General features: G+C 36.6%; 1 protein-coding gene across 1 annotated transcript; it reads left to right on the top strand.

Moving 5' to 3' along the window:
• The first annotated feature begins 938 nt into the window (after positions 1-938).
• Apd-3l (apidermin 3 like) lies at positions 939-5,999 on the top strand. The gene is made up of 4 exons (XM_072899390.1): positions 939-1,045; positions 3,629-3,890; positions 3,978-4,334; positions 4,488-5,999. The coding sequence occupies exons 1-4, from the start codon at positions 1,034-1,036 to the stop codon at positions 4,688-4,690; spliced, it is 834 nt and encodes a 277-aa protein (XP_072755491.1). The 5' UTR covers positions 939-1,033; the 3' UTR covers positions 4,691-5,999.
• Positions 6,000-10,128: the final 4,129 nt, after the last annotated feature.

Here is a 10,128-nt window from a genome sequence, read left to right as displayed (position 1 = left end):
GTGTTGTTGAAATAAGGGCATTATCCGAGGATTTATCGTGACTCTGAGGTCAGGACGTTATTTTCACCAATCGTGACTCTACTAAATCTAAGTCTTTTCCAGTTTTTTTTAGCATTAAAATTGCAACAAAATAAGAAGAAACCGTACAAAACGTTCTTTATCACAAAATGTTGTAATAATTTTTTATATTAATTGATATAATTATGTATTTAAACTTCTTTTCTACTTTTATACTTCTTTTTCGGTTATCTTATTTTTCTAAATCTTATACTCATTATTATAATACACAAAGATATACTGTTTGTTTTTGATTTTCTCGAAAACATCACGGAGACTGTCATGAAATCCCCATGAAAACACTTCAATGGAAGACGTCTGCTTTCATCATCTAAAAGCCCGCGTAGCTTTATTTCGCGATTGCCGGACATCGATGCATCACGAGAGAGTTCAATTAGTTAAAGTGACGATTATCCGGCGTTACTGATGTTCGTTATCGGTACTGCACCTGCGTCGTCTATCATTGCCAGGAAAGATTCCGTGTTGCTCGAGCCACTAACTGTGCGAGCCGTGCACTGCTCGCGTGCACCACGCCTGCAAGAAAGAGAGTTGTATCGTAGGTGACCATGTAACCCGGGTGGTGCTCGGTTGCACTTGGTGCGGCGTACAAGTCGAGCGTGTAGTCCACACCGATCTAAGGGGGCAGAGAGGAGAGGAGAGGAGAGTAGGAGGCTGCTCCGTATTAGACGTGTAGATACAACTTACGACGGCAATCTCTATCCACATCGTTGCCGTTAAACGGGGGACCCCTTCGCCCTCAAACCAGGCGGTGGGATTATCGCTTGCGACGGCCGCTCCGGGGGCCCCGCGTGGATTATAGTTTTTCTGGAGGAGAGGGTGGTGGAGCGCCTTGCTTGCTTTCGAAAGGATGGTGATTGTGGAGCGTGTCCAGAGTAGAGTTAGGCGTATATAAAGCCCGCCGACCCGGCCCAAGTCAGTCATTCACCGGACTACCAGCCCAATACACACACCAAACATGAAGGCCTTTGTGAGTATTTTATGGCTTGGGGTTGGTGAGGTGTTCGCGAGGTGTTTAACTTGTAATCTCTTTGCGCTCTCGATTGGATTATATTAGTTTTTGCTGCTTACACGTATTCTCGCTCGCGTCTTTTTTGCTCTGACAAATAAACAGTTTCTCGGTAATTTTATTTGAAAATCATGTGTTTTTTCCGGAGTCAGTATATTGATCGGATTGTTTTTATTCACTACCGTGAATAAATATAATAGTGTCAATTTTAAAACTTTGAACGATCTTTAAATTCTCTTTCTTAATATTACTCGTTAATTTTCTGTTAATAATTTTGTCTGAAAGTTTTTTTTTTATTTATGTTGGTTTGTTAAATGTCTCATTCTGACGTTTCTTAATTAACCCTTATTCCATACTGGTAAATTATTGTCCGTGAGTTTTCTAACAGCGTCAATAGCAAATTATTAATAAGCAAATTATTTTTCAAATTTATTACTTTAATCTTTATATATATATATATATTTAGAGGGATCAAAGAAGGTATTTAAATTTTTTTCAGATTCTTTAAAACACTTATATATTAATAATAAAGTTACCGTAAATACGCTAATCCACTTGTACGGTGAGAAGGTGCTAAAAACAGCAGTATGGAATAAGGGTTAAATTCAAACCAGAAATAGAATTAATACGAGATTGCATTTAGAGTTCAACAGAGAATCTGTAAGCGAAAGATAAATGCAATTGTTTTATAAGTTTGAAAGTTTTGATTCGAATCAATAATATATATATATATTCACGTCTATTAATACGTCTCCGTTATACCGTTGCATTTCTTCGTTTCTTACTGCGACCGCGATGATTCAATGTCACGGTTGGGATACTCTCGCGATTTCTTCCGACGAACGCAAACAGACAAACTGGCACGACTTTCATTCATAAAACAAAGAAATCTTACCGCATCGCGCGCCGACTGCTCTCGACGAAACCGGTTGTCGTAGCATCATCATCATCATCATCATCATTATTGAGTAAGCAGACCGGTTCTATTCGCGTTGCATCTTCATTCACAAATTCGCCGATCATTCATACGCATCTCTCTACGTTCTTACTTTCCCCGCATCGTTTTGCATCCGTAACATTTGTCAAATTCATAACATCGTTGCGTTCCCCATGTTTATCCTCTGAAAATATAATGCGTGTTAATCGTTTGATGTTCCCATTAATTATTGTAATTATCGGTAATATTGTCGATATTTTTGTTGCATTGCGATAGACAAGTTATCTCGCAATGTCTTGGCAAATGTCGACGGAAGCGACGGAGCGAGCGACTCGGTCGCACGGGCGATTTTGAAATCGGCACACGATCGATCCTTTTCCGATCGCGAGGTCGCGGGAACGCTCGGTCGACCACGTCACACGAGCCGCGGCCGAGGTGATAGTCGGTTCGTTTACGTTCCGCGGATGTGAAAGTTTCGCGAAGTCGTTAGATATGCATAATTCCAGGCCGCGGTGCCATTTAAGTTCGCAACGGTCTCCAACCGGGCGTGACACACGCCGTCGTCTAATGCCACTCTCGATCGCACGCGATCGCGAAATATTGCTTACGTATGGTAACAGCGCCGATATATCTAATCGGTCGATTGCTCGGGCGCGTGAAACATTTCCTTTCTAAACGCCACTTCCCGTATTACGTACCGCAAAGCATTACGAATTCAAACGTATCTCGCGAGATGTGACGTAATCGCAGCCGATACGTTCGATTTATATCGGAATCTCATGTTTTTCTAAAAATTCTTTGGAAGTTTTCGAAATTCCACGATTAATAAAAAAATTATGAATTTTAATATTTTAATTAATCTCGATGAATTAATTTTGTCAAATAAAATCAAATTTAATCAGTCGGTTAATTATAAACCTCGTGAAATATCCTGTATCAGTTGATTCGTATTAACTCGCTAGCGCGGATTTTATGCAATCGCGACTGCACTTTTTCTACGATTCGACGATACGCGCGTTGCGCGTGCAACTGCCTATTAGCGGATACCTTGGAAGAGTTTCTTTTCCTAATACGGTCATTAGGTGTGGTGACTAGGGTAACTGATATATGTGCAAGAGAGAGGAGAGGAAAATCGTAGCGCGCTATCAAGTCGATTACGAAACGTTACGACGAACAGTTACGGATATTTCATCTCGTCATTTAATGCATTTGCGCGCATTTTTCGCTGCATTTTGCAACACGACGCGAATGCACGAATCCAACGCCGATGAGAGATTTTCGAGAGATCATCTTGAAGAGATCATTTAGAAACTTCCTCTCACGCGATATCGTTTCCGTCGTTTCGAAGTTTTTTCGCGAACGATCCCGAGCCGACACTCGCGGAAATCAAAAGTGAAAGCCGCGATTTATGTTGCTCGTGTCCGGTAATCGGCGCCAAGCCAATGGAAATCTAGATCCGTAATGGCGATAGCTACTCAACGACGTGCGCACGCAATACTTCCGTAAATCATGTAATATTCATCGTCTGACGTTCTTAAATTTTAAAGGTCTTGATCGAATATCCGATCACGCAATTCAATGAAAATCATATCGTACCTTTCTTGCAGATTGTGTTCGCCTGCTTAGCGGTCGCGACGGCCCGTGCCGGAATCGCCCATGGCGGTTTGGGCGGTTTAGCCATCACCGGACACGGACGTCTGGGTCACGGTGGTGCCGGTCTGACCGGTGGACTCGCCGCTGGTGCTGGAACCGCCGCCTCCCTCCAGGGTGGTGCCTCCAGCTTGGGATCTGGTGGTCTTGGTGCCAGCTATGCTGCTGGTGCGGCGGCGGCGGCTGGTGCTGCTGGAATTCAACAAATTGTCTCTGGTGGTGCGTAGTTGAATATCCAAGTCCTCATTTTTATCGCCGACGATGCAAGACATGTCGACGTTGAATGATCGCTCACTTTTTTTGCAGGAGTCATCGGTGGTAGGTCCGACATTGGACCCGCTGAGGGACCCAAGGCCAACGTAGGACCCCAGACCGGACCATCTGACCTCGTAGGACCTCAGGAGGGCGCCAAATCCGTTGGTGGACCTCGCACTGGACCAGCCAGTCTTGTAGGACCCGCTGCTGGACCATCCACCCTCGTTGGACCGTCTCAGGGAACCGCCACCCTCGTTGGACCGTCCCAGGCTACTGCTAACCTCGTTGGACCTAGCTACGGTGGTGTTGCCTTCTTCGCCGGATCTGGTGGCATCAACGGTGATGATGGAAGCTCTGGAGCTGCTGCTAATGCCGCACCCGGTGGTGGCGCTGCCCTTCTTGGAGGAGGTAAATTTTACCGATAATATAAACAAACTGCATTACATTACTGTTAATATATTTTAGAAGTTAATCTTTAATAGTTCCTTTTTTCATTTTTTTTCCTACCTAACCTACCAACTAAATATATTTAAGCCTTCTTCTAATAATGTCTTGATTCAGGTGGACTCGGCCTTGGAGGTGCCGGACTCGCTGGCCCTGGTGCCATTGCTGTCATCGGTGGTGGTGCTGGAATTGGTGGATATGGCGCTCTCGGTGGTGGTGATGCCGGAGTTGCTGTGATCAACGGACCGTCTGGCGCCATCCATGCCGGACTCGGCGCCCATGGAGCCGTCATCCCGGCACCCATTGGCAAATGGGCGTAGACGTTTTAAGACCCCAGCGATCTCGGCTCGGCGACGGCGGCAAACCTACCACAGTCACTTACCGGTCTTGAACGATCCTCAAACGCGCTCAACGTCTTCTTCCCAAAGCTTCGTCCAGTCTTGGAACATGGTCGGAGCGCGTCTGGCGCCAGTGATATGATCGATAGATCACTCGGAATCACACGCATGAAAAAACGCGGAAAAAATCGACGAAGCGCAATTCGATAGACGGTCGCGTCGTGGTCGGGTCGGATTCTCCCGGGGATGACAACAAACGAGATTCGGCTACTCGTGACTCGCGGTTTCGCGTTCTGTTTCTTCCTCTCGCTCTCGACCCGCTTACAAACCCGGGTAAAATTTAGTCAATTACCGTTCATCTTACGAGACCAACGATAAAGGCAAGAAACGACTCGTGCCGCGTTCACCTGATCTCTGCTCACCTGAACATCTCGTCGCCTCTCGACGAGCTTTCGCCCGCGAATCGGCGGAACATCGCCATCTCTCGTACATCGACACTTACCATTCAATCACGCGTATATTCCGAGTTGCAACCGCGTGCAACAAAGTCAACCGTGCACACACGTGTCACGCCGCACCGCCATGGGCCTGGCAAGTGGACAAGCTTTGGTACTTCGTCGTCGGATCAACCGGATCTGTTCTGTTTTCTGAACACTTTCCGTTGCTCCGGCGCTAAGTCCTTCTTCTCTTGGGTCTTCCACCATCCGTAAGGCCGCTGCTCTTCACATACATATTTACTATTTCTCTCTTTTTTTTTTTTTTTTCTTTTGGGTTGGTCGCACTTCTGAGCGCACCTTCCCGCATGTTGTTATACTTACCGCCGCACTTTCCCCAAAGCATACATATTATTATTACATACTCGCCCATGCACATATATGTTTTTCTTATATATATATGTATACATACTATTATCTATTATTTTCGCACATATATATATATGAACACATTGCCACGCGCGCTCACATACATACACACACATACACCATATTACTTATATATGTGTATTCGTATATATTTACACACAATTACACATATATTATATAATCGTGTTATATGTTAGTGAAAAGGTGAGACCGGTAGATTATGGTAGGTCAGCCTTTTTTGTGAGTGAATGAATGTAAATAGATGGCTCGCCGCCGCCGGCTTCCGACCCCGCCCGCCCTCGTCATACCCTTTCTTTGCGATCACGACTAGCACCCCACCACCACCATAGATAGATACCACATATTTATAGCGTTTATACATTTATACAATACTTTATATAAAATAAAGCATCAGTATTTAAAACTCACTCTTGTCTATCTCATCAAGCATATTTTCCAGTACAAATTTTATAATAATTACATCTGCTTCCTTTCCCTTCCTTCACTTTGTTATATTTCACAGTTTACTTTATTGGCTAGTTAATCTCACAATATTTTCATTAGCTGTTTGATATTATCTAATTAAAATTTGATTATAACCGCTTGTAATTACCATTCAAAAATAATTATTAGAGTATTAATTTATTTATTTATTGTATGAATTATTTATTTATTGTGTGTTAAGTTATATTACAATTTAATATTCTACGAATTTGAATTAAATTGTTTCCTATTCTTTCAATCCTTAAAAACTCAAAATCATATCAACGCGTTTTACGTAATTATAAATTAATATTAGTTTAGTACATTTTTTTAAATAGATATTTTATTGCAGTTGTTCAAACTACTGACTAATATATGTAATTATTTTCTAAATATTTACATGTATCAATAATGTGAAATTTTTAAACAGATTTTCTTCGATTTATCTAAAAGTTGATGTTTATTTAATATATCTGAATTATTAAATTTCAGTATAAATCTAATTAATTCGATTAATTTAAGATATTCAATAAAAATTAACAAAAAAGAAACAGTAATACAGATTAAAATTAATTAATTATTACTGTCAATATTCTAGAAAAAGAAAAGAAAAAATAAGAATATATATTGATAATCGCCAATTGATTATCAATATATTGATAATCGACACATTCAAACGTCTTTATTAATTTAATTTTTTTATGTAAGTATGTATTCATATTTCTAATATACATTCGATATCAAACCTAATTATTGGAGAAGAAAGCAGTTTTGCAATTGTAAGTATCAAATTTTTATATAGTAAGAAGGCAAGATTTTTATATTTAATGAAATACATAAGCAACAAAAAATTTATTACATACTTTTTCTCATTGAATAATTCTAATTAATAATTCTAATATTATAGAAATTTTATATTTAAGTACGATTGTCATTTCTTCACATATTGAAATTTTTTTTTCAGTTTACTGCACATAAATTTCACTGCTAAATATTATTTTATACTCTATCTTCATAATGAAAATCAAAATTAATAATATTTCACATAACCGAGACATCGTAAGCAGTAAAGAATAAATTAATACATGAATTAATACGTGTTTTTATTGTGCTTACATCTGCATATTGCATAATTTACAAGCTTATTTATTAAAAAGTTCACTGAAATAGATGTGACAAATATAAAACAACTAACAAGAAAAATGATATAAATTGTTGTAAATAACATTATTATAGAATACAAATTATAGCATGTTATCTTTGTTATAGTATTTTTTACGATGCTTGATATAAAACTTAACAAATAAATAATAAACAAAAAAAGAAAAAGCTGTAATAATAACGTAAGACAATTTACATTGTTTTGAAAAAATTATGTTATTCGAAAAAATTAATCATTTTTCAAACAATTTATCTGTATGTTATCAATATAAAGGTTTAATAATAATAGCTATATATTATATCTTGATTATTATTAAATTTCTTATTTACTTCATCTTAATAATGCCATCTTATTAAAGCGCCTTTAACTATAAAGCACAGATTATAAATTATATAATTTTGAAACTACATTGTATACTTTTCTCTTCTGAAATGTCTCTTCAGCATTAAGTTTTGCATTCTTTCTCAAATTAAACAATATAATAATTATACTTTTTTATTTGTTATAAAATTAGTTTATCTCTTATATATGTAGTTTGACAAGTTTTTTATTCTACTGAACGAGATGTGACTTTTTTAGACATTACCATTAAATATCGTTAAAGATGAAATGTATTTAAATATCTTTAGAAAATATTCGTTATATTCAGCATTAAGTTGTCTCGACTTTGTAAAGCAGAAACGCCGGAAGGATCAGAAACCATCTTTTAATGAAACATTAGATTGCAAATGGACCGCCTGTTGCGTTAATCTGCTTTAATAAAGAAATTTGTTTTGCTAATGTCCGTTAAAAGAGCTGGTACGACTCGTTTCAAACTTCTACCATTGTATTTAATTTGTGCGCTTAATAGATCATTAAACCACAAAAAAATACTTGCCTAAAAGTGTCTCGTTTCGTAAAAAGTTGCTCGATTGGAACATTCTCAAGATTTTTAAAGAAATATCATAATACTTATATATAGAAGATATGTAGAAATATGTAGAATTTGATAAAAGTGTTAATTTATTATTAATTACTATTATTATTGCATGTTTCTGGATGACGTGCATGAATATATTTTTATGTTAAAAAATAACATAATACCTATATAAATATTAATATAAACGTCTTGTGTGAGCTGCATTTTTTCTAAGAGAGATTATAAAATTTAGTCATCAGCTATTAGCTTTAATATAAATAGCTATTAGCATGATATAATACTAACAATGCTAATTAAATTAAAGGAATAAAATAATGATGATTTTTCTTATCGGGAGCGAATAACTCTAGCTTAAACATAGAAGATTTCTTCTATGAAATAAGATATAAAATAATTTTGAATGGAGAATTATTTTTTTACGTGAGTTTTGTTTTTTTTTTATCATGGAGGCAAATATTATAGAATAAATTGAGCATTCTATCTCTGCGCTATTAGAAAGAAAACGTAACGACGTTCGTTGCATATTTTTCGTTAAACATTTATGAAAAAATTGTATATCTTTCTCGAATACTCAGAGCATTTTGGGAAAGACTGCTTTTACGTTTCTCAATGTAACGGACAAAAAATAAAATTAAAAAAAAACGCAGACGCGTGCTATATAAGCCTCGAAATAAAACGGAAACCTCTCCTACGGTTTGGAACACCGATTGGTGATGTGGTAAAGAACATGAAATGTGAATGCGTCGAGATGCTCATGTTTCTCTTTTTATTCCAACCTTCTTTTACTCTTTTCTACTTTTCCACGAGACGGAAATAACACGCTTCACCGATTTCCACGGCTAACAGCTTAAAAAGTTACATATTTTCTTTTAAATAGAAATATATATATACTTTGAAATATATGAATGTGAAATTTAAGCATAAAATCCCAGGGATTTATTAAATAATGCAAAATTTTACATCTTCTTTTTTTGTAAAAAAAAATTAAATTAAATTAAATTAAGTAACGATTTTTAATGAAATAATATAATTTTTAATTATCTATGTAATTAGTTATTTTTGACAATGCCGCGTATCAATATTACATCACAAAACATTATCTTGCTTCACGCAGCGATATTCACTTTAAAAATTTATTTACTTTTCTGAAGCAATTTGAATAGCTACTTAGCAACTAGAGTTTCAACTAGAAATTTATTATAGTGAATAGTATTCTCTATAATTCCAATAAAGAAATAAAATTCTAAAAAATAGGCAGTATTGATACACATACATTAAGTAGATTAATTAGAAATTTATTTTAACTTTGTTAATATAAATACTAAATTTTGTTAAAAAAAATTTACATTTATTGATTAATAAATTTAGAAATTTGTGAGAAAGAAGTCTATGTTTAAAGACGTCTATGTTTAAAGATTGTTCTCAAGCATATAAATCATGAAATAAAATGTCGACTTAACTTGAATCGCGACTGATATAATTTTCTACGTTAACAATCACATGGAAACATGAAGAAGAAGGAAAATATAAGTAAGATTATGATGTTGCAAAGTTGTATCATAGAAGATATGCCTTTCGTAACACGCGACTGTCAGGGAATAATCAACGGAGATGGAAACCTATCATGCCGGATGCGGAGAGGCGCGGTCCTTTCACTCTCGGGGGTGTACGATTATATATTGTACGCGTTTCCCAGAAGAATTTATTCACAAAGTGTATATCATAAGGTCGACCCATTTTTATAATCAAGGTCAATGCAGAGAGAGAATTTCCCGTATAAATATTTTACAGAGGGAAACTTTAAATGTGAATTATATATTAACAAAATAGATAAGTTATGTTTAGAGAGACATTCATTTTCTTCAAGAATAAATAAAATTTAGCAGAAAAAAATATTTATATTTTATTGGATAAAAAGAAAAAAAAAAGAGGGAAAGGGACTTTAGGCAGTTCTGAATGACTTAAAGCGCAATTGCAAGACTTTCGTAATTAC

Source organism: Anoplolepis gracilipes, chromosome 9, assembly GCF_047496725.1.
Source record: "Anoplolepis gracilipes chromosome 9, ASM4749672v1, whole genome shotgun sequence".
NCBI classification, from domain to species: domain Eukaryota; kingdom Metazoa; phylum Arthropoda; class Insecta; order Hymenoptera; family Formicidae; genus Anoplolepis; species Anoplolepis gracilipes.
This window is presented reverse-complemented; position numbering and strand designations above follow the sequence as displayed.

Coding starts and splice junctions, on each gene's coding strand:
- Apd-3l (XM_072899390.1), top strand. Junction 3,891..3,977: donor TCAACAAATTGTCTCTGGTG/GTGCGTAGTTGA, acceptor CTTTTTTTGCAG/GAGTCATCGGTGGTAGGTCC. Junction 4,335..4,487: donor CGCTGCCCTTCTTGGAGGAG/GTAAATTTTACC, acceptor GTCTTGATTCAG/GTGGACTCGGCCTTGGAGGT.